Genomic DNA, 19,894 nt, shown 5'->3' with positions numbered 1-19,894 from the left:
ATTGGAAAAGAAAATGACGGCACAGGTATCGTCTTGATCTATGTTATCTTAGGCCCGTCAGCACTTTAGGTATACCTGAATGTAACTCATATACCCAATGTTTATGCCTTGTAGCTATTTAAATTTGTGATCATGGCAGTTGAATATCCTCATGGTCAGTACTATAGTGCAGATATGAAAGGTAACTCACTAATTGCGAACATTTTGCCTCTAAATGATCGAATTTAATACTTCTTACCTATCTGCTGCCGAATCTTTCATTATGACTGAACAATGCATGTTACTTTGAAGTGTGTGTTATATTACTTGGTGTTCATACGTTCTTGTGCAATTTTGTCGTCTTTTATGTTCATATCATTTTATTTTTATGAAACTGATTACCATTGTGCAGCCGGTAACATTAATCCTCGTGCTGAGATTACATACTTGTACTTTACTACCATGTCTCCTATATGCAAGCCAACTTGTCCACCAAAATTTTCTTTTCTTACCAATCACCGCAAGCGATCGATCGATCACTTATTATAGCCCCTTCTTGTTAGTATTCACGTAACTCATTGTAGTCTTATTTTTAAAAATGCATCCATCATTGCATTTCCGAAAGGTGGTGCATACCGGAGATATGGAAGTCTTGTTCCAGTTTGGTAACTGGTATTCAACTCACGAAACTTCCTGTTCGAATTAGTAACACAAATACAAATATGATCCCGGCATAGAACATGTAATTCGTTCGAGTATAACCATCTTTTGCGTCGAGGAAACATGGGATGACTTTTCATTAAGATGCATGACGTGTTCTGTATAGCCTTATCAGCATATGCTTGGAGCCAACTTCTAAGGAGAGCTACATTTACATGATATTTCTTAGACTCTTCCTCCAGCTTACGAATTCGATCTCAAATATATACCTACATTGCCTTCTTCACTCCTGTAATTCTCATCTTTCACTTTTCAAATCACTCAACATGGGTAACGCCTGCTCATTTGTTGTACGTAAGCGCTCAGAAGATGAAAGTAAATACATTATATCAAAAGAGAAGAGCTTGAATTCCAACAGCGTACTGGGCGCAACGACGACGATCCCATCTCGTATTGTCGGAGAGAGAGAATTCCATAATGACCCCAAGAGTGTCTATGTGCTAGCCAAAGATGACATTGAAAAGAATCGCTTAAATGAGGTAGAATAGGTTTTCCGATTGCAGGCTTTGTACAAGGGAAAGTCTGTAGGAATATATATGCTAATTCATCCTCTTTGTAACAGCAACACTTTTGGGTTCAAAGAGAATTTTGGGTAAGAACATGTTCTTATCAAGTTCATTGATAAAACCACATTGAATTTAAACAATAAGCTAAACTGATCGTCGATCTCAGAAATCTACTGCAACCAGAGATTCTTGACCCTCTGTTTGAAAAAAATATCGATGTTTATGACGTTGGTTGCGGTTCAGGTAATAACCACACTTTCACGTCATTTCACTGCTGTGCCAGCTTCACTAATTTATCTACGGGAAACATTGGGTACTTTATAGCTACTTGGATACTTGACATGGCAACTGAATTTCCAAGTGCGCAGTACTATGGAGCAGATATATGTGGTAATCTCTGTTGTCATACCCACTAATCCTTTTGCTCTGGTCTATCACTAAATCGTAAAGCTTGAAGATATTTTTCCAAAGAATAGTTATCCTGAAAGCTGTCATTTTGCCATTGGAAATGTACTACAAGAGAATCCGTTTGGAAAACGCTTTGACTTTATTCAGATGAGGTAAAGCATGCATGCATTAGTGGTCAGCAGTACCGCCCATTTTATCCTTTCTTTGTTCACAACCATCTGGAACGTCTCTACCACTACAACTAGATATTTTGCTGCAGCATTGCGTGCAAACGAATGGGATGAAGCTTACACCAGCCTGTATAATCAGTTGAAGCCTGGTGGTTACCTCCAAGTTTTGGATACAAATGTTGTGGTAAGCGAAGTTGAGACCCTCAGAAGAAAAAGAACATGGGCCAATATATACCACTGTAGGATAATGCAGGCAGGCATACCGAACTGATGCTAACAAACGAAACTTTTTTGCCCAGAAATGTACCACTGACCCTGAACTGCAAGATATTAACCACGCTTGTATGTTTCGGATACGGTGAACATCTATTCAGTAATAAACATCCCACTAACTATCCCACATTTAGTCTCCCAATTACTGAAATCGAAAGGCCAAGACTCTGATATAGGGCCCAAAATGGCTACAAAGATGGAGGCTGCTGGATTCAACGCTATCTATAATAACCAGATTGAGGTTCCAATGGGTGAATTTTAGACTTTGAAAGTATCCTGAACGATTCATAGAACCCCCTAAGTTACCTTTCCGCCCACTAAGGCTGGGGAAGTAAACGAAGTGTTCGATATGCCGAAAACATGCGTTCCCTATACATAAGCATTGCTCCCAGTTTGGCTGAACAGCTCCATATCGAAGTCGACGTGTGTAAAGCTAAAATTAATCGTGCTTGCGACGCTATGGGTCCTACCAAAGCCACTGTCTGTCTATGGTCCTATCTGGGACAAAAGCCTTTGGATGCCCCAAAGTCCTCCTCGTCACTGTAACAGAAGTAGAAAGTTACATGCCATTCATTTTTACCTAGCCGTGAAAAACTCATGGACCGCATACTATCGTCTATTTATTGCTGCGTTTTCCGATTAATCTTATATTTATATCCTCTATTTAACCAATAAATCATCATTTTATCAACATATGTATGCTATTGAACACCCTTACCATCCCAATCCGTATCCACATGTATGATGAGAAAAAAAAAATACAGTCATCGTAGTCAATATATCTTTTTATGTTTCATTTTTCAACCCGAATGGCATGACCAGAAACGACTGTCCATATCGAGTATTAAATGCTGTCTTGGGTATATGTCCGTCTTCTACTCGTACTTGCCAGTATCCACGTTTCAGGTCGATCTTGGAGAATATCTTGGCTTTTCCCAAACGATCGAAGGATTCGTCTAATAGGGGTAGTGGATAGCTATTTCGGTTGGTCACAGTATTCAAGGCGCGGTAGTCGACGCACCTGCGTAAGGTTCCACCTTTCTTCCGTACAAACAATACTGGGGAGCTCCACGGTGATACTGAGGGTCTGATCATGTACTTGCCTAGTAATTCTTTCATTTGTTCCTTCAGACAGTCCAGTTCCTTTGGGGACATGCGGTAAGTTGTCCTCTTACCGGCCTTGAATCTCCAGTATCTATCTGTACTTTACCATGTCCCTAGGAGGTGGTAAACACTTTGGTAAGTCTTTGGGGAACACATCTTGAAACTTGTGGACTATGATTGCCCATGCTGCGGGCATGGCGGTCTCTGTTTTACGGATATTTTCTTCCAATGTTGGGTACAAATGGAGCAGAAATACTTCTTCTACGGTTTTGTACTGTTTCTTTAGCTGTTGGTGCGATATCATTTGAGTGCTTTCGGTCATGGTGTTTCCATCTTCTGAGGTCGTACTGTCACCATTTGATCTTGGTACGGAACGATATAGGTTTCCAATTGATGCGGGGGTTTACGTCTCTGAGCCAGTCTTTTCCTAGTACGGCGTCGAACTTTAGCAATGGGAATATCTTGAATACGCGGCTATGTTGATACCTTCCTAACTTGAACGTCATGTTCGGTAATGTCGAGAATTTTACCATTTGCCACTGATACTTTTTCAGGAGTCTAATCGTTCTGGAGTAATCTTGCGTGTTTCAATGAACTTGGTGCTAACAAAACATCCAGTGGCTCCACTATCTAGAAGGATATGGGCCATTTTGCCGTTGATTGGTCCTTCGAATATCGTAAGGTCTGCCTTGGTGGATAACGACCAGATTCGCTCTATAGGAGTTTCTGAGACACTGTCCATAACTCTTATGGTTTCTTTCGTATTCAGAGTGAGCCCTTCTATAGTTCTTCCCACTTTAACCGGTTCTATGTACGAAGAAATGTCCGCTTTATTGTCATATTCTTTTTCTTCTCCCTTCTCTTCTTGTTCTAACAAGGCTAACATGCTCAATAGTTGTTGTCGATTCAGAGGTTTGTTCGGGCTTCTGCTTGGCTGTCTGGACTTAGTAGGGCAAAAAACGGGCGATGTGACCTGGCTTTTGGCAGCTATAGCATATTCGGTTGTCAGGGCAATCCATCATATCCAATTCCATGGGGTCGTCAACGGTTGCTCTGTTATTACGGAAGGAGTTATCACTGTTCTTGTTTTGGTGCCAACGTGGTCGTCCTCGGAAGTTACTTTCACTTTCGATCCTCTGATACCTGGCGCGATCGTATCGTTCGGCAATCTGGATGGCCTTATCCAGTTCATCTGGTTCAGCTTCTTCTACTTTTCATCCTGGTATTCATTTTGAGTCCACGAACGAATTTGTCAACCAGCAACTCGGGGTCTGTTCCTTGAAGTTCCAAAGCAATTTTTAGGAATTCATCGGCATATGCGGCGACGGACGTCTTTTGACGGATCGTGGCTAGTCTATCCAAGGCTAACTTCCGCGCATTGGTGGGACGGAACTGAGCGGTGATAGCTTCCTTGAACGCATCCCACTCGGTGTTAGTGGTATTGACTACTACTTCGCTCCTGCTGCCTACAAACAATCACCACCAGGTAGCGGCTTCTTTTGTTAGTAAGGTTACGGCCAACTTGATGGTATCCGACTCGTTCAAGTCTTCGGCGTCTTGATATCGTTCGATAGCGAATAGCCAGTTGTCTAGTACTGCGGTTTTACGTTCTCCATTATAGGGTTCGGGTAGTTTGGTTTTGAATCTGGACGATTTCTTAGCTTCTAGGGCTGCTTTCACAGCTGCTGTTACTATTGCGGTTATGTCTTTGGGGCTTGACATATTGGGTCTTACTTCTTCTTGAAGGTCTTCTTGGTAGTTTTCTTGGGGGTCTTCCAGTAAGTCCTGATGACTGGTTACGACGTTTCTTGCAAGTCTTTCGGCTGTTTGTTTACACTTGTGTAGATTCTCTTCTGTATGGGGGATGCTTCCTTCGGGTTCTTCTGCAGGGTACTTCCTTGCTAACGTGTATACTTCCAGTAGTTCCTGTTATGTTTCAAGGAACATGACAGTAGCGTACTCTGGACTTCCTTCTCATCTAAGCCCAACACAAGAGTATGCCCAGCATTTACTCAACTTTACTTCCTGTCATACCTTTCCATCACAGGATTGTTCCTTATACGCTCTAGGTAGATGTGTTTATCACGCTTGCATAAGTTGCTGCCTGGCTTTTGCTCGTACTCAGCCACCATAGCGTCGGCAAAGACGTTGTTGAATCCTAAGCGCGGAAACTTTTGTACCGTTTGATCAATGGTATGTGGGTGATACCACTGAGGATTCCTGCCAGTTACATCGATGGTGGTAGACATCTGTATCATGTATCCGCTTTGTCGAATATATCCCTCTCTTTCATCAGTGTGTCGAATAATAGCTTCCGCTACTTCGTCAGCTTGGAACTGCGGAGCTCCAAATTCCACCAACTTTTCTCTTGCATGAATGCCTCCGATATATTCGAATGAGAGTGGACTATTCAGCTGGAGACTTGGAGCAAGGCCGATATCGTGTAAAATGGAAGTTAGGAAGTAATCTTCCCATTTGAATTTCCATTGCGGTAGATAGTCTTGAACCATTGCTGCTCCAAGGTAGTAGACGCGGTTGGAATGGTTGAATATCGCAGGGTGCAGCACCTCGTTGGCATAGCTCACAGTCCTCTCCGTGAGAGGCGTGGAAGGAACGTGTATGGAGGCAATATCAAATGGTTTAGGAAGGCGTACTTCAGACTGTTCGAGAAAGTGCTGAATTTCCCTTTCCACAACTACAGATACGATGGATGGGCTCAGTTATAATGACTTGGTGGCAGAACGTGAGACGCTATCAAGAGCCCTTACCAGAATCTGCCAGTTCACGGGCGAGCTGAGACGTCATGACGAGTAAGTAGAAAAGGGTCACCTAACGATGTGCGTTGAAACTTGGCCTTCAAAAAACCCTAAAAAAAAATCTGGCCCGCAGTCACCGCCCCCGGTTCCTTTGTGTCAGTTTGTGTCATCTGGTAACACAGACAGCTGTAGTTGATCCAATCCATTATGTATTATCGTAGAAGAACTACATTGAATTCAGTGACGACCAAACGTCCAAAGTACACTCATAGAGGGCTAAAACATTGTCCCGGATACACAAACAACGGGCGGCAAACTATGTTTCTTATATGTTTCGAAAATGAATGTTATTGTTTGTGTCTATGAATGTTCGAGGACCAGCGCGATTGTTTGACTCATGCATCGTAACATGTCTTGCGTATGGTTGAGCTGCTATACAGGTCTGTATAGCGTCGTATAGCATGGACTACCCAGTCAATTCAACGAAGGACACTATCTACCACTACTACTATCCATTATACATGAGAATAGATCAACACCTGGCGTTCTGCTTGCTCCAACTCTCTCGGAATTCTGCACTACACGGAGAATAATGGGTTTTTGTATTGGATTGGAATCACGTGGATGGCGCGGAAGGTTTTTCATTTCAGTCGACTCCTTGGCTGTGGGATGAGTGAGTTGGAAGGGGCGGGCAAGGGCAGAATTATTTTAGTTTCTGCCCCGTTCATGTCATCCTTTTCTCTTTTTCTCCTTCTTATCTTTGTAAGCGGGTAAAAACACAGAGCTTGGAGTTCATCATGAGCATCATTTCCACCAATTTCCAAGCATTCAAGTTTGACGGAATCTGTCAGACGGTGGCCCTGTCACTGTGTCCCTTAATAGGAAAATACGATGGCATCGAACCGGTTTGCTATTCACGAAATGTTGATTTGGCAGGCACTCTTATTTTTCAACCAGGTAAGGACACCATGACAAAATATATCCGATGGTATGCCCATTGTTTTAATGTTACCTTATAGCGACTCTCATCATTGATGTCGTGGCCATCGTCATGGCTGCTATTATGATTTATCACATCAAGTCTAAATATACCGCCGTAGGTATGTATTGTTGTCCAGAAGAATGTACAAATAATGACCCTTTATTCGCTTGAGCTTTAATGCATTGTAAACCCCCTTACCTAGGCCGTAAAGAAATAGTCATGTTCTTCTACCTCTATATGATGACGACGTTTCTGGAAATGTTACTGGTCACCGGGATTATTCCGACTGCCTCCAGTGTTTATCCAGTAAGCCTCAATTTAGCTTTTTCATCTCAAGTTGTCAACACTGCTATGCTAACTAACCCGACTTTATTAGTGGTTTACTGCCGTTCATATTGGCCTCATGAGTGCAACATTTTGGTGTTTACTTCTCAACGGTTTTGTCGGATTTCAATTTGCTGAGGATGGCACCCCATGGTCACTCTGGGTAAGGAGAGGTTTTAGGCACAGCTACCTGAACACATCATACTGACACCACCTATCAGTCCATCCGTATTAGTTCCTTCGTGGTGTTCCTCATCGTTGGCCTGATCGCCATAGCCACCTTTAATAACCTTGGACCTTTCAGCTATGCTAACCCCGCCGTCCTGTGGGTGTTTTATTTTATCGTGAATGGTGTGGCTTTCTTCGTGTATGTGGTCCTTCAGATTGTTCTGGTGGTCAACACTCTTGACGACAGATGGCCTTTGGGCGACATCCTTTTTGGAGCCGCGTTTTTCCTTATTGGGCAGGTGATCATGTACTTTTTCTCGGTCGCCATCTGTGATCAAGTCAAACACTACGTTGATGGGTTGTTCTTTGGTACTATCTGCACACTTTTGGCGGTGATGATGGTTTACAAATACTGGGACTCCATCACCAAAGAAGATCTGGAATTCTCTGTTGGCAGCAAGCAAAACGTCTGGGAAGTGAAGGAGCTTCTGGATGAAGATGATTTGCAAGGCCATCCTGCTTATGGTTCGCCGCCTATGCATCCACATGCATCCCCGTATTAGCTGTTCTGCTTACTCCGCGGCAGCCCATCTATCTTTTGTTTCAATATAACCTCCCCTTTTGCCATTTCTTATCGTTTAATATATATCTTTGGCTCCATCTTTTGACTCATAAAACCGATGTTTGGACCGTATAGCAAAACGCTTCTTTTTAAACTGGTGCCATGCCCAAACGGGATCAGCCAAACGCCTTGGGGATGTCCCAAAATGGTCAAAGGATAATGAAAAAAGTGAGTGCGTGAGAAGATGCACTGGGCTCAAGGCAAGGAAAGGAAAGGCCAGTGGGCGATTTTCTTTTTTTGCCCTAGACACGCTGGTGGTCTTTTTTTACTTTTCTCTCTCCTTCAAACAAATCAAACATGGCTACGCACCTTCCACTTCACGAAAAGAGGAAAATTTTACTGTACCTGGGAGCATCTGACGAAGCCCTATTTAAATGGACGCACGAAAATCTACTCCGTCCAGGAAAAGATCATGTTGTATTACTTGCTTGTGTTCCAAAGGGCGGAAGGCGAAGATCATCCACGTCTTCAACCGGCTCCTTTGATGGAGTGAGACGACGTTTGTCGTTACCCATGGCTGGTCCTGTCCCCAGCACCAACGGCAGCGCAGCCTCAACCGTCGTTTCAAACAGTGGTCACGAGGCAACCGGAGGCGTATGGGAGGATGTGGATGAAGCAAGGGACACCCTCGAACGGTTTGGCCATACTTTGAAGCAAGCCGATATCACCAACGAGGAACACGTTATCCCAGGCGATCCACGTGAACTTCTCCCTCGATTTGCTCGAGACCATAGTGGTATGAATATGGTGGTGGCGAGCGAGGCCAGCAAAAAAGTGAATATTGGATCGTCCCTAGGTGAAAAGCTAGCCAAAGAAGTCGGTAGTCAATGCACGATCGTCATGATTCGAAACCCGCAACAGCTCAGCACAGGCCTTCCTACCATGGTAAAGGAAGAATAATTCTCGAGATGGTGGATTCTATTTTGAAAGCAGAAGAAAAGCAACCGTCTATTGCACCGTTCTATATAATATTACTTAGGCCAGCCAGGTACGCTTTGGAAATAAAAAATAAATAAAAAAAAGTACTTTTTGTGTGTGTGTGTATGTGTGTACGTTTGTGTTGTGTATATGCTTTTTTTGTGTTCTTTGCTATTCCAAAAAACTTTACTTCCTTCACAGCAAACCTAACCCTCCCACCCCTCGTCCAGTCAAAAAAAAAAAGTGCCTTTTTTCCTCCTCTTCGCACCTTACCCCCTTCTCAATGTCACTGCCATGTCGACTTCAAATGCTAGAGAAAGAGGTACTACATGACCTCTTGCAATTTCTTAACCTCGATGATCGCATTCACCTGGGAGCCACCTCCCGGTTTTTCAAGCAAGTCATCTTTGACGCCAACGCGCCATGGTCAGGGCAATCCCTGTTATTTCCTCCCAACGACAACCGTATTAGCGACTCAGTGGCCACGTATTTTATGAAGAGTATTCCTCGTTCCTTTGCCGTTACAAAGCTTCAACTGGTTGGCTTACCCTTGACCGACACGGCTATCCTCGGTCTACTTGACCGATTTGCACATGCCCTTGAACATATCGAGCTTATCCTCTCACCACATCAACTTTCCAACCTTTGCGATCATCTCGAAGCGTTCTCTTACAACCTCGCCTTATTGCAGTCGCAAAATGGCATCCCACACCTGTTTGGAGAGTACGCAAACGAAGTGCACGAGGCCAAACAAAGAGTCGCTACGATATTGGAGGCCAAAGAGACGACGGCAAGTGACGAATATAGCTTGTCTCGTCTGTTGAGTCGATTTGGATTACCTACAGAGTTGGATGACCCTCCTTTCGAGAGGTTAGCCATAGCCAATATTCGCTGCCAGGTCCAGGATTCCCTTATCAAGTCCGATCGAGTACGACGTTCCGATCTCGAAAGCATGAATATGGCTGTCACTCGAGCAAGAAGCTTTGTTGCTTACCTCGCTGGGCATGATGTTGGTTGGGCGATAAACCGTGCAAGTGGTTGTAAAATTGATTTTCGGCAATTCAAGTGTGAGAAATGCGGGTCAGAGTATCTCGCCGTTGATGCCAATGGATCGCCCATATGTACTGGCGCTTGTGCTATCGATCTCACGATGAATAGGCACGTCAAGCGCAAGTCCGCGCTCGATGATACTTTCGCTCTGTATGAACCAGATTCAAAACATCATCATTCTGTGCCTTCTTCATCTTCATCGTCTCGTTAGGGATGGTTACAAAAAGCAACCAAAAAAAGGTATCCTTTCCAGTTCGTGAAAGCTGAGTAAGACCTTGCCTTCAGCTCTTTTCCATATATCCTTGGCCATCTCCCTTTGCCACAACCATCCATTGTCTCTAACCTATTAGCACTGGCCTAAAAAATTCCCTCTTTTTGTAACCAATTTTTTTTTCTCTATTTTTTTTCTTCCCCCAACCACTTTGAACTGTAAGATAAATATGGGCCATGTTATTTTTTTTTCCTCGTCGTCTTCTTTAAAGCAGGTCCATTCTACAATCTCTTTCTTTCCTATACGCATACCTTTCTCCTTGCATGAAAGAAAGATCCACTTCTGCTGCCTCATTGGAAAGATGCCCCCCTTTTTCTTTTGACTGTAATATGTTTCCCGCCAGCTCGGCATCCTTACCTTTCTTCTTACCGACATGTTTTGCATCTGCATAGCATCGCATTTTTATTTTCACCGTCTTGTTACTTTATTTTCAAAAAGTTTTGGGAATGATACAATATTATATTGCGTCGACGCCAAGAGCAACGTGTGTTTTAAGTACAGAGTTTTACAATCAGACACAGAAGGATCACTAGGTTCATTGGGAGGACGATAGTAACGCATACATGGACGTACCTAGTGAAGGTAGAAGCAAGCTTCATCCCGGCACATCATCGGCACTGAAAAATGACACTAGGTTGGTTTTAGGCTTGTAAAGGGGGCGGATATATAAGGGTATTTGGAATACTGTCAGTGGGGTGAATGAACCATCTGATAACATTGGCTATGAACCTGTCTTATAAGTTATCAACCAATTCATTTCTTGGCCAGCAGTGATATGGCAAGATATCCCTTGAGAAGTTGTTTTTTTCTATGTTTGACAAGTTGACAGATCAGTATATCCTCACATTTACTGTAACATTCAAGTAAGATACACAAGGTTGTATTTACAGTTTCGTATCATCACGGACGGAAGCACAACAGCAGGCTGATCAGCAGCTGCAAGCAAAGTTCGGGTCACCTCCTAAGGTAAATTGGCGACAAGACAAAATGAAAATCCACGTATTCTTTTCTTCTCAGTATAGCTTTTTTTTTAGATGGAGCATCGCTTGTCATCGCCTCCAAGCGCTGTTAGGGTAGTTTCACAGGACTCTTTATCAAATACCCATTTCAGTGCCTTTCCGATAGTAAGGTTTTTTTAAATTTTGGTTTTTTTCCTGGATTTGAAACACCGACGGCCTCCATGATGTGAAGTCAATAGCGAGCCATGTTTTCATATGAAGTTCTCTTTCGATAAAACGATCGGACTTCGCATCTCTCTACCAGGCGTCAATAACAAATTAACCAGCTCAAGTCTCTGATAAAGACAACGGGAAGTTTTACGAAAATACATAGGTGTTGTGAACATCAATAGAAAACCTTTCGTTTATTCAAAGAAAAATTATAATACTGTTACAAACACTTCTATAAATCAACTCATTCATGCAACTTGTAAGCGAAGAACCAGGTGTTCACTTTTCTGGTGATAAGTCGCGGTGTTTTTAGCATGATTAATATCGACAGGCTGTGGAAACCTCGTAGTTTGCTTTTTTTGATCTTTCGATGTGAAGATAACACATTCAGGTTGGATGTGAACGGTTACAGTTTTCGCTTCCTATATGGATGATTGAATTAGTACAGACACTCCACCCAAAAACCGAGATGTACCAAAAACCTACCGCAGGTGACAATTTTACCGCTATGACCAGATGTCCCTTGTCCATATACATCTCCGCCTTGGTGAACGGTGTAGCTTGCTCAGGCAAGGCAGTGACCAAGCTACTCTTGGGTACTTGCAGCATACGTGGTGGTATAGTGCCTTTGCTGGAGATGTTGGGCATTGTAAATTCTCGGCTAAGCTGCACTTTATCCCTTTCTTCCACCAACTCCATAGCCAGTTCCAGAATATAGAGTCGATAATCGAGATCCCGCTCTGCACGCAAGAACGGTTGGGTATGGATACATGCATCAATGACCATACATGCTTTCTCGGCATGGTCGAAATCATATCGAGTCGCTCCGAGACTCATCGGCACCTGGTAATTGGCTCCTTCTTCCGCTCGTAATGCTTTTTGGATATCCTTTTCAGTGGCTGTCGGCGTCGGTTCGGGTACCTCTGGAGCATGGCAAATGTTAATAAACACCTTAGTCCCTATGGGGAACCCTTTCAATGCTGTAGTAGTTTTGGTCTTGCATACAAAGCCAGCTATAGGTTGTATTTGGACGGTTTTGAAGTTGTTGTTTTGTACTTTCTGCTCGCGTACGACCTGCGACGCTAATTGCTGCAGCTTGCTTGGATCATTCTCGATTTCGCTGGCCCAATGTGACACTAAATCCTCTTGATCTTGTGCAGTGAGATCCTTGGACTCAGGTTGGGTTCCTGCTTTGGCATTAAAGAGAAACCGATCGCTGTAATCCCCTTCGAGCTCGAGCTTAGGCATGGAATGGATTGAAGATCGATGCCAGTGGCCAAAAAAAAAAAAAAAAACGTGAAGTTTACGTGCAGTGAAGAAAGAACAAAGGTTGAGAACGTGGGCTGCCCTGTATTTTATGTCATTTACTATGGAACGTCCCCAAGTTCACCTTCTTCACTTAATGACTTGGCTCCTTTTCGGCATAATTGAAGACCTTTGATATCGTCTTTTGCCATCCTGAATAGGCTGCTCCTTCCCTTTAATAACTTATCTACACTTCATTGGGAATGGTGCTGCCTGGACTCAAAATTTTATAATTTCTTCTTCCGCCCGCTCTTCGAAACCCTGAGCTCTCTCTCTCACTCACTGTCGTACCTTTTGCTTCAACCCAGATGGCTGCTTCTCCGTCAGCATCGGCGGTTAACCTGTCATCATCCCGTTCTTCAATGCAATCGCAGACAACCACGAGCAGCGCAGTATTTCTTGTCAATGCCCTCGACAAGATTGCGGCCGCTAGAGAGATCCGTCGAAATAAACAGTTGAAGGAATCGGTTCAAAATGCCCTCGGTAGCTATTTCTATCCCTGCAACCATGCATCGCCTTGAGCCCTCCAACCATTGCTAACCATTGTATCAATGACTTTCAGCGATATACAAGGACAATGAGCCTGCTCCAGATGGCCAGAATCGGTGAGCTTTTAGATAGCTTGGCAGGTGGTGCCTGTCATGCCTTAGCGGCATGGCAAGACTCAGCCCGCCACGACCATAAGCCTCAACTTAACTTTTTTACCTTTAGCTTCTCTGTCATTCTGACTGCTATGCAAGGCACCATTGGCACCGGCTCAACCTCCCTCGTGGTTACCGCCCTAGATTGTTTAGGCAAACTTATCAGTTACAATTATGTGTCGCACGACCCAAAAGCCATGGACAGCGTAGTGGATTTGATATGCGAATGCTTTGTCGGCGAAGGAACAGATGAGAAGATTCAATTGCAAATTATCAAGGTACATTCTTGAAACGATGACGGTGAAAATTACATAGTGTTTGCTTACCCCTGTGTTGTAGGCCTTGTTGGATGCCGTACTGTCTACTACCAGCCCTGTTCACCAATCTTCGTTACTCAAAGCGATAAGAACAACCTATAACATTTTCTTGTTATCGAGAAACAGCGCCAACCAAATTATTGCCCAAGCGACGTTGAACCAAATGGTGAATCAAGTCTTTGGTCGCGTTAATACTGATGTCCAACCTCCATCATCCATCTCGTCTAACGGCCATGTTCATGCTGTCTCCGCCGACGAGGAAACGTCTATTTCTGAGAATGAACCATCCGCTCAACCTGATGAAGGAAAAGAAAAGCAACCAAGTCTAGAAGCAACTGAAGCGGAGAAAGAATCGTTGCGCCAGTCATTACAAGACGAGATCATTGCTGAAGCAGCCATGGCGCGCCGAGAAGCTATCAATGGTCCTGACAGTAAATCGACTGCTGATATTTTGGGAGATACTGAACTGGTTTTCGAAGACGAAAGTGTGCCGGAAGCTTTATCTGGCGCTTCCATCCAACCACCACCCGAAGAACCTAATACATCTGTGAATACCCAAGATGACAAGAAACCCGAAGAAAAGAATGGCGAAGATGCCCAAGATGTAGAACAGAAGGACGATGATGATGATGAAGACAAGGTGGAACAACCGTAAGTAAAAGTCTAACTCACTCGCCGGTAGAGACCAGTATGTGGCTGACACACTTTCGGTATCAATATAGACAAACAGGAGAAAGTCGTACTTCCTATGGTCCCGACAGTAAATCTGGATACAATTCACAAAACGACTTGTTTGCAAAGGATGCTTTTCTTGTATTTAGAGCACTGTGCAATCTTTCCATGAAGCCAATTACCACAGACGGGTATGTATACTGTAAACCAGAGCCCTTTCACCGTAGAAACATTCAAATTCTCATCGACATGAACTCTTTTACAGCAGTGACCTCAAATCCTATTCCATGCGCTCAAAACTGCTTTCTCTCCACTTAATTTCCGTTATTCTCACCTCACATCATGCTGTGTTCACCTCACCCGGCGTTGTTTTGATGTCTCTTCAACCCAATGGCACCGCTATCGCCACGCCATTTATCCAAGCAGCCAAGAAGAATTTGTGTGTTAGCTTAAGTCGAAATGCGGTATCGGTCACACCTCAAGTCTTCGAAGTCAGTCTTGAGATCTTTTGGAAGGTGGTGCAGAACTTGCGCATGCATTTGAAAAAAGAAATTGAAGTCTTCTTCACCACCATCTTTCTTCCCATTCTTGAAATGCGCAATGCATCCTCTCAGCAGAAACACTTGCTGCTCAGTAAGGTTGTCCTTCGAATATGCAGTGATCCACAGACTCTAGTGGAAATCTATCTCAACTACGACTGTGATAAGGAAGCTTTGGATAACATTTATGAGCGACTTGTCAATGTTTTGTCACGAATCACGACCACACATGCTGTCAATATACCGTCTAAAGAGAACTCGGATATGCGTCACTCCACCGATTTTAGCAGTGGCCATATGAATGGGTCTTCTGTTGTCATACCACCCAGATTAACCACCGACACTATTCAACCCAACGAGAAGCATGGTGGGCAAGCCAATCAGCCATCGGACCTTGCGTTGAAATACAAGTCGCTCGAAAGCTTGGTAGCGGTGCTGAGGTCAATGGTGGCATGGTACAATAAGGGTGCCGTCAGTGTACCTACTAACCCAGACGAGGAGGCCACGCCAAGAGAGAGTGAAGACCAACCAAGCGGCTCAACTGAAGCCATCACCAACCATAGCAATACCTCTGTGTCTCGATTGTCACCAGTATCATCCAGTGTTCAAATTGCTATCAATGGAACATCGTCATCAACCGCTATGGATGATCCAGAACAGTTCGAGTCAAAAAAGCATCGTAAACAAATGCTTCAAGAAGGCATTCGTCAGTTCAATTGGAAGGCCAAAAAGGGAATCCAGTTCCTCCACAAGCATAGCTTCATCAATTCCAGCGATCCTGCTGATGTCGCCAAATTCTTATTGCATACCGATGGTCTTAACAAGACCATGATTGGTGAATACCTTGGTGAAGGCGAACCTGAAAACATTGCCATTATGCATGCATTTGTGGATGAACTCAACTTCACCGAGATGCTCTTCGTAGATGCTCTTAGACAGTTCTTGCAATCTTTCCGTCTCCCTGGTGAAGCGCAAAAGATCGATCGTTTCATGTTGAAATTTGCTGAACGTTATCTCGATGGCAACCCTGGCACTTTTGCCAACGCTGACACCGCCTACATTCTTGCTTACTCTGTTATCTTGCTCAATACTGATCAACACAGTCCTCAAGTCAAGAAACCCATGACCATAGAAGAATTCATCAAGAATAACCGTGGTATCAATGACAATGCGGATCTTCCCGAAGAATTGCTACTTGGTATCTACAACGAAATCAAAAGCAATGAAATCATCATGAAAGATGAACAAGAAGTCGCTGCTTCCAATGCTCTTCTCACCGCCACCAACAACGCCGGAGGTCCCCTTGGTATGGTTGGATTGCAGAACGCCTTGGTCAATGCAGGTATCACACGCGATATTAAAGGTGAAGCTTATCAAGCTGTCACGGAAGAAATGGGTTCCAAGACTGAAGCTTTGTTTAAAAACATGTTGGGTAGTAAGCGCCGTCGTGCCGCAGCTACCGGTGCTGGCGCTATCACGTTTTATAGTGCCTCTCATATTGAACACGTTCGCCCCATGTTCGAAGTTGCTTGGATGTCGTTTTTGGCTGGTATTTCTGGCCCTTTGCAAGAGTCTGATGATAGTGAGACTGTCAACTTGTGTTTGGAAGGCTTCAAATACGCTATTCGAACCATTTGTCTTTTCCACACCATCCAGTCTGAAGATATGAACCTTCAGCGCGATGCCTTTGTCACCACTTTGACCAAGTTCACCTTCTTGACCAATTACAGTGAAATGAAATTCAAAAACGTTCAAGCCATCAAGGCGTTGTTGGATGTTGCTGCAACGGATGGCAACCATCTCAAGGGCAGCTGGAGAGAAATTTTGACCACTGTCAGTCAACTTGAACGTTTCCAACTTATTACCAGTGGTGCTGGCGGTGACCATCAAGGTGGCGAAATGGTTGGTAAACGTGGTCGCTCTGTTGACTTGAATAGACGACAAAACAATACTACTGTCAACGGTAGAAAACTTAACCGAACGAACACCATTGTAAGTTGTTTTGCGCTTGTCTTTTTAATAAGGTTGTATCGCATCTTATGTCATACTAATTTTCCTTGCTTCAGATTACCGAAGAAGTTGCAACAGCTGGAAGTTCACATTCGCTTGTATTGGCTGTCGACAAACTTTTTACATCCACAGTCAATTTGAACGGTGAAGCCATCGTCGACTTTGTTAGAGCCTTGTGCGAGACATCGTGGGAAGAGATTATCTCTTCAAGCAACTTAGAGCAGCCACGCATGTACAGTTTACAAAAACTGGTAGAGATCTCATACTACAACATGGGACGTATTCGTCTGGAATGGTCCAATGTGTGGGCTATTCTTGGTGAACACTTTAATCAAGTTGGTTGTCAGTCCAATTTCAACATTGCTTTCTTTGCTTTGGATTCCTTGCGACAACTGTCCATGCAGTTCTTGGAGAAGGAAGAATTGGCTCACTTCAAGTTCCAAAAGGACTTTTTGATGCCTTTTGAATACATTTTGGCCAACAATCAAGATGTTGCTATCAAGGATATGGTTTTGAGATGTCTTACCCAGATGATTCAAGCTCGTGCTCATCACATTCGATCAGGCTGGAAGACTATGTTTGCTGTGTTTGCAAAGGGAGCCTGCGAGTCTTCAGGTAAGGAGCACATATAGCTTGATGATAGAGAGAGAGAAGAATCTTTAACTAGACGCTAACATGGATTGTGCGTCGTTTAATTTTATTTCAGAATCTATTGTTTCCATGACATTTGACATTGTACGATCTCTGGCAAATGAACGATTTTCAGACATCGTTGCCAACGGTACTTTCCCTGATTTCGTTACTTGCTTGAGTGAATTCTCCAAGAACCGCAAGTTCCAGAAAATTAGCTTGCCCGCTCTTGACATGATCAAATCAACCATACCACGTATGCTCGATCTCGCTAGTGATAGCCAGGCCATCGTTATCAACGATGCAAATACCAACGCTGGTCGAACTGTCCAGTCTGGTGAGGACTTTTTGGTCAAGTTTTGGTTCGCCATCTTGTTCGGTTTTAAGGAAGTCACCATGAAGAGCGACGACGTTGAAGTCCGGCGGAGGGCTCTTCAATATTTATTCGAAACGCTCAAGGAGCATGGCAAAACTTTCTCTCCGGAGTTTTGGAACACCATTACGAGGCAAATCGTATTCCCATTATTCGAAGACTTGCGACCTGATTCCGAGCATCACCGTACCATGAGCGATGAAGATTTGAGCGTGTGGCTCTCCACCACCATGATTGAAGCATTGCGAAGTGTTGTCGATCTATATACCTTCTATTTTGAAAATATGCGAGATATGATGAAGCATGTACTGAGCTTGTTCTCCATGTGCATTACCCAAGGCAAGTATTGTGCAGTTAACACACGGACCAGAGATATCACATTGGGCTAACCTGTCTCCTCTGTAACAGAAAATGATACACTTGCACGTATCGGATGCGAGTGCTTGCAACAATACATCGAAGCCAATGTCGAAAAGTTCAACAACGAGTCCTGGGATATGGTCACTGAGACTTTTGTGGATCTTTTTGAAAAGACCACGGCTTATAGCTTGTTTAACGACACTCAGGATCTAGTTGAGCGAAATAAGGAGAACCCAGAAGAACAAGAAACCGTCAACGATGAGAGACAGCGCAGCTTCCAGCACATCATTATGAAGTGCGTTTTGCAACTGCTCTTAATCCAGACCGTCAACGACCTTCTCAGCAAGGACATTGTTTATATTGCTTTCCCTGCTCACCATCTCATGGTGGTCATGGACTGCCTTGGCAAGTCATTCCACTTTGCTGAGCGATTTAACAATGACACTGAGCTTCGCATGGCCCTCTGGCGATTTGGTACGTGACATTTTTTTTTCCTTGTATTGACTCTTCGTAGGCAGCAAAAACTAACATTTTGATTAGGTTTCATGAAGCAACTTCCTAATCTGTTGAAGCAAGAGACTTCCAGTGGAGCATGCTATGTCGCCAACTTGATGAGAATGTTTGCCAACATTGAAAACATATCCGATCGTGATGAGAGACGGGAAGAGATTGAACAGACGTTGATTCCGTAAGTGCACCCCGGATGTGATTCTATTACGGCTTTCAAAACAAGTTTATCTTGACTTTTTTATTCATAATTTCCTCATCCTGTAGGCTTTGCAATGAGATCTTTACATTGTACTCTGAGCTGGACCATGAGACAAAGCCCAAAAACATTGCAGCATGGACTCCTGTTGTAGTGTCAATTTTGCATGGACTCACCAATCTTCAAGACCAAGACGTAAGTAATCTCTACAGTCCTTCCCCAAACCATTGGTTTTTCTTTTCATCAAAGTTGCTCACAAATGTTCCTAGTTCTCGAGACACTTGCCACAGTTTTATGAATCATCTGTCAATATGTTGGCACAGGATAATTTGATACCTGAGATTCGTGTGGTGCTACGAACATTATTACTTCGCGTAGGCAAAGCGTACAACATCTCTGCGTAATTACTCACCCAACAAACAGCCTTTCTACCAAAAAACAACAGTTTTTCTTGTCTGTCTTCTTTATTATATACATATATAAAAGCTCTTGCTATGATTGAATAAAGAGGTTATCTTGTTATAGAAATACACCGCTGCCATTGACCAAGTCTTCATCCTGCTTGCGGTACTCTTCTACGGTACTTTCGATTTCTCGAGCAGCGTGATCACCTAGTCGTTGTCGAATGAGTTCAATCAAGTTATGCATTTGCTCTTGTTGCCGTAAAATGACTTGTTCATTCTCATTCACAGCTTGCTTAAGATCACTGTCGTTCAATGCTGGATCGAACTCTTGCATCTCTGCATTGGATCGTATCAAATGCTTGTTTGAATTCTGGAGCCTTCCAATCTCTGACAGTATGGTCTCCGTTGGTAATTTCTCGAGATCGGTTAGAGGAGTATTCATATGCAAAGTAAGTTGTGATATGCTAATTACAAAGAGCGGGGTACACGCACCACCGCTTGGAAAAAAATCTGGCTC

General features: G+C 43.6%; 10 protein-coding genes across 10 annotated transcripts; 6 read left to right on the top strand and 4 right to left on the bottom strand.

Moving 5' to 3' along the window:
* Positions 1–965: 965 nt before the first annotated feature.
* On the top strand, positions 966–2,602 carry K450DRAFT_270017 (uncharacterized protein; the record flags this gene model as incomplete). The annotated part of the gene is made up of 7 exons (XM_051592947.1): positions 966–1,178; positions 1,262–1,291; positions 1,656–1,765; positions 1,859–1,967; positions 2,083–2,125; positions 2,191–2,307; positions 2,379–2,602. 7 exons carry the CDS (start codon positions 966–968, stop codon positions 2,600–2,602), a joined length of 846 nt encoding a protein of 281 aa, XP_051446493.1.
* An 878-nt stretch (positions 2,603–3,480) lies between these two features.
* K450DRAFT_231516 (uncharacterized protein) lies at positions 3,481–4,756 on the top strand. Its single transcript, XM_051587446.1, has one exon. The coding sequence runs from the start codon at positions 3,751–3,753 to the stop codon at positions 4,393–4,395; it is 645 nt and encodes a 214-aa protein (XP_051446492.1). The 5' UTR covers positions 3,481–3,750; the 3' UTR covers positions 4,396–4,756.
* K450DRAFT_231515 (uncharacterized protein) lies at positions 4,516–5,030 on the bottom strand. The gene has a single exon (XM_051587445.1). The coding sequence runs from the start codon at positions 4,880–4,882 to the stop codon at positions 4,637–4,639; it is 246 nt and encodes an 81-aa protein (XP_051446491.1). The 5' UTR covers positions 4,883–5,030; the 3' UTR covers positions 4,516–4,636.
* K450DRAFT_231512 (uncharacterized protein) lies at positions 4,757–6,201 on the bottom strand. Its single transcript, XM_051587444.1, has 3 exons — positions 5,929–6,201; positions 4,895–5,855; positions 4,757–4,833 (listed from the first exon to the last, which is right to left on the bottom strand). Exons 1-2 carry the CDS (start codon positions 5,963–5,965, stop codon positions 5,179–5,181), a joined length of 714 nt encoding a protein of 237 aa, XP_051446490.1. The 5' UTR covers positions 5,966–6,201; the 3' UTR covers positions 4,757–4,833; positions 4,895–5,178.
* A 400-nt stretch (positions 6,202–6,601) lies between these two features.
* Positions 6,602–8,107, top strand: K450DRAFT_231508 (uncharacterized protein). The gene is made up of 5 exons (XM_051587443.1): positions 6,602–6,873; positions 6,936–7,016; positions 7,101–7,204; positions 7,275–7,385; positions 7,444–8,107. Exons 1-5 carry the CDS (start codon positions 6,714–6,716, stop codon positions 7,951–7,953), a joined length of 966 nt encoding a protein of 321 aa, XP_051446489.1. The 5' UTR covers positions 6,602–6,713; the 3' UTR covers positions 7,954–8,107.
* A 1-nt stretch (position 8,108) lies between these two features.
* On the top strand, positions 8,109–8,943 carry K450DRAFT_231505 (uncharacterized protein). Its single transcript, XM_051587442.1, has one exon. The coding sequence runs from the start codon at positions 8,310–8,312 to the stop codon at positions 8,910–8,912; it is 603 nt and encodes a 200-aa protein (XP_051446488.1). The 5' UTR covers positions 8,109–8,309; the 3' UTR covers positions 8,913–8,943.
* Positions 8,944–9,129: 186 nt separating this feature from the next.
* On the top strand, positions 9,130–10,259 carry K450DRAFT_231504 (uncharacterized protein). Its single transcript, XM_051587441.1, has one exon. It carries the CDS (start codon positions 9,214–9,216, stop codon positions 10,189–10,191), a length of 978 nt encoding a protein of 325 aa, XP_051446487.1. The 5' UTR covers positions 9,130–9,213; the 3' UTR covers positions 10,192–10,259.
* Positions 10,260–11,488: 1,229 nt separating this feature from the next.
* Positions 11,489–12,750, bottom strand: K450DRAFT_298546 (uncharacterized protein). The gene is made up of 2 exons (XM_051593688.1): positions 11,907–12,750; positions 11,489–11,842 (listed from the first exon to the last, which is right to left on the bottom strand). Exons 1-2 carry the CDS (start codon positions 12,666–12,668, stop codon positions 11,669–11,671), a joined length of 936 nt encoding a protein of 311 aa, XP_051446486.1. The 5' UTR covers positions 12,669–12,750; the 3' UTR covers positions 11,489–11,668.
* Position 12,751: 1 nt separating this feature from the next.
* K450DRAFT_231499 (uncharacterized protein) lies at positions 12,752–19,435 on the top strand. Its single transcript, XM_051587440.1, has 12 exons — positions 12,752–13,208; positions 13,288–13,330; positions 13,437–13,644; positions 13,706–14,334; positions 14,406–14,546; positions 14,624–16,886; positions 16,961–17,519; positions 17,611–18,246; positions 18,316–18,741; positions 18,808–18,955; positions 19,042–19,168; positions 19,243–19,435. The coding sequence occupies exons 1-12, from the start codon at positions 13,034–13,036 to the stop codon at positions 19,375–19,377; spliced, it is 5,490 nt and encodes a 1,829-aa protein (XP_051446485.1). The 5' UTR covers positions 12,752–13,033; the 3' UTR covers positions 19,378–19,435.
* On the bottom strand, positions 18,998–19,856 carry K450DRAFT_231496 (uncharacterized protein). Its single transcript, XM_051587439.1, has one exon. It carries the CDS (start codon positions 19,817–19,819, stop codon positions 19,493–19,495), a length of 327 nt encoding a protein of 108 aa, XP_051446484.1. The 5' UTR covers positions 19,820–19,856; the 3' UTR covers positions 18,998–19,492.
* Between the last annotated feature and the right edge of the window lie 38 nt (positions 19,857–19,894).

The sequence above is a fragment of the Umbelopsis ramanniana genome (genome assembly GCF_025399195.1).
Source record: "Umbelopsis ramanniana AG unplaced genomic scaffold K450scaffold_14, whole genome shotgun sequence".
In the NCBI taxonomy this organism is placed as follows: domain Eukaryota; kingdom Fungi; phylum Mucoromycota; class Umbelopsidomycetes; order Umbelopsidales; family Umbelopsidaceae; genus Umbelopsis; species Umbelopsis ramanniana.
The sequence above is the reverse complement of the archived record's forward strand: the minus strand, read 5'-3'. Positions and strand labels throughout refer to the sequence as shown.

Excerpts from the sequence above, each read along its gene's own strand:
- K450DRAFT_231516 (XM_051587446.1), top strand. The coding sequence starts at position 3,751 with ATGAACTTGGTGCTAACAAAACATCCAGTGGCTCCACTATCTAGAAGG.
- K450DRAFT_231515 (XM_051587445.1), bottom strand. The coding sequence starts at position 4,882 with ATGTCAAGCCCCAAAGACATAACCGCAATAGTAACAGCAGCTGTGAAA.
- K450DRAFT_231512 (XM_051587444.1), bottom strand. The coding sequence starts at position 5,965 with ATGACGTCTCAGCTCGCCCGTGAACTGGCAGATTCTG. Across the intron at positions 5,856-5,928 it reads CCGTGAACTGGCAGATTCTG|TTGTGGAAAGGGAAATTCAG; the intron begins GTAAGGGCTCTT and ends TCGTATCTGTAG.
- K450DRAFT_231508 (XM_051587443.1), top strand. The coding sequence starts at position 6,714 with ATGAGCATCATTTCCACCAATTTCCAAGCATTCAAGTTTGACGGAATC. Across the intron at positions 6,874-6,935 it reads CACTCTTATTTTTCAACCAG|CGACTCTCATCATTGATGTC; the intron begins GTAAGGACACCA and ends GTTACCTTATAG. Across the intron at positions 7,205-7,274 it reads CTGCCTCCAGTGTTTATCCA|TGGTTTACTGCCGTTCATAT; the intron begins GTAAGCCTCAAT and ends CGACTTTATTAG.
- K450DRAFT_231505 (XM_051587442.1), top strand. The coding sequence starts at position 8,310 with ATGGCTACGCACCTTCCACTTCACGAAAAGAGGAAAATTTTACTGTAC.
- K450DRAFT_231504 (XM_051587441.1), top strand. The coding sequence starts at position 9,214 with ATGTCACTGCCATGTCGACTTCAAATGCTAGAGAAAGAGGTACTACAT.
- K450DRAFT_298546 (XM_051593688.1), bottom strand. The coding sequence starts at position 12,668 with ATGCCTAAGCTCGAGCTCGAAGGGGATTACAGCGATCGGTTTCTCTTT. Across the intron at positions 11,843-11,906 it reads CGGTAAAATTGTCACCTGCG|GAAGCGAAAACTGTAACCGT; the intron begins GTAGGTTTTTGG and ends TCATCCATATAG.
- K450DRAFT_231499 (XM_051587440.1), top strand. The coding sequence starts at position 13,034 with ATGGCTGCTTCTCCGTCAGCATCGGCGGTTAACCTGTCATCATCCCGT. Across the intron at positions 13,209-13,287 it reads ATCGGTTCAAAATGCCCTCG|CGATATACAAGGACAATGAG; the intron begins GTAGCTATTTCT and ends AATGACTTTCAG. Across the intron at positions 13,331-13,436 it reads GCTCCAGATGGCCAGAATCG|CTTCTCTGTCATTCTGACTG; the intron begins GTGAGCTTTTAG and ends TTTTACCTTTAG.
- K450DRAFT_231496 (XM_051587439.1), bottom strand. The coding sequence starts at position 19,819 with ATGAATACTCCTCTAACCGATCTCGAGAAATTACCAACGGAGACCATA.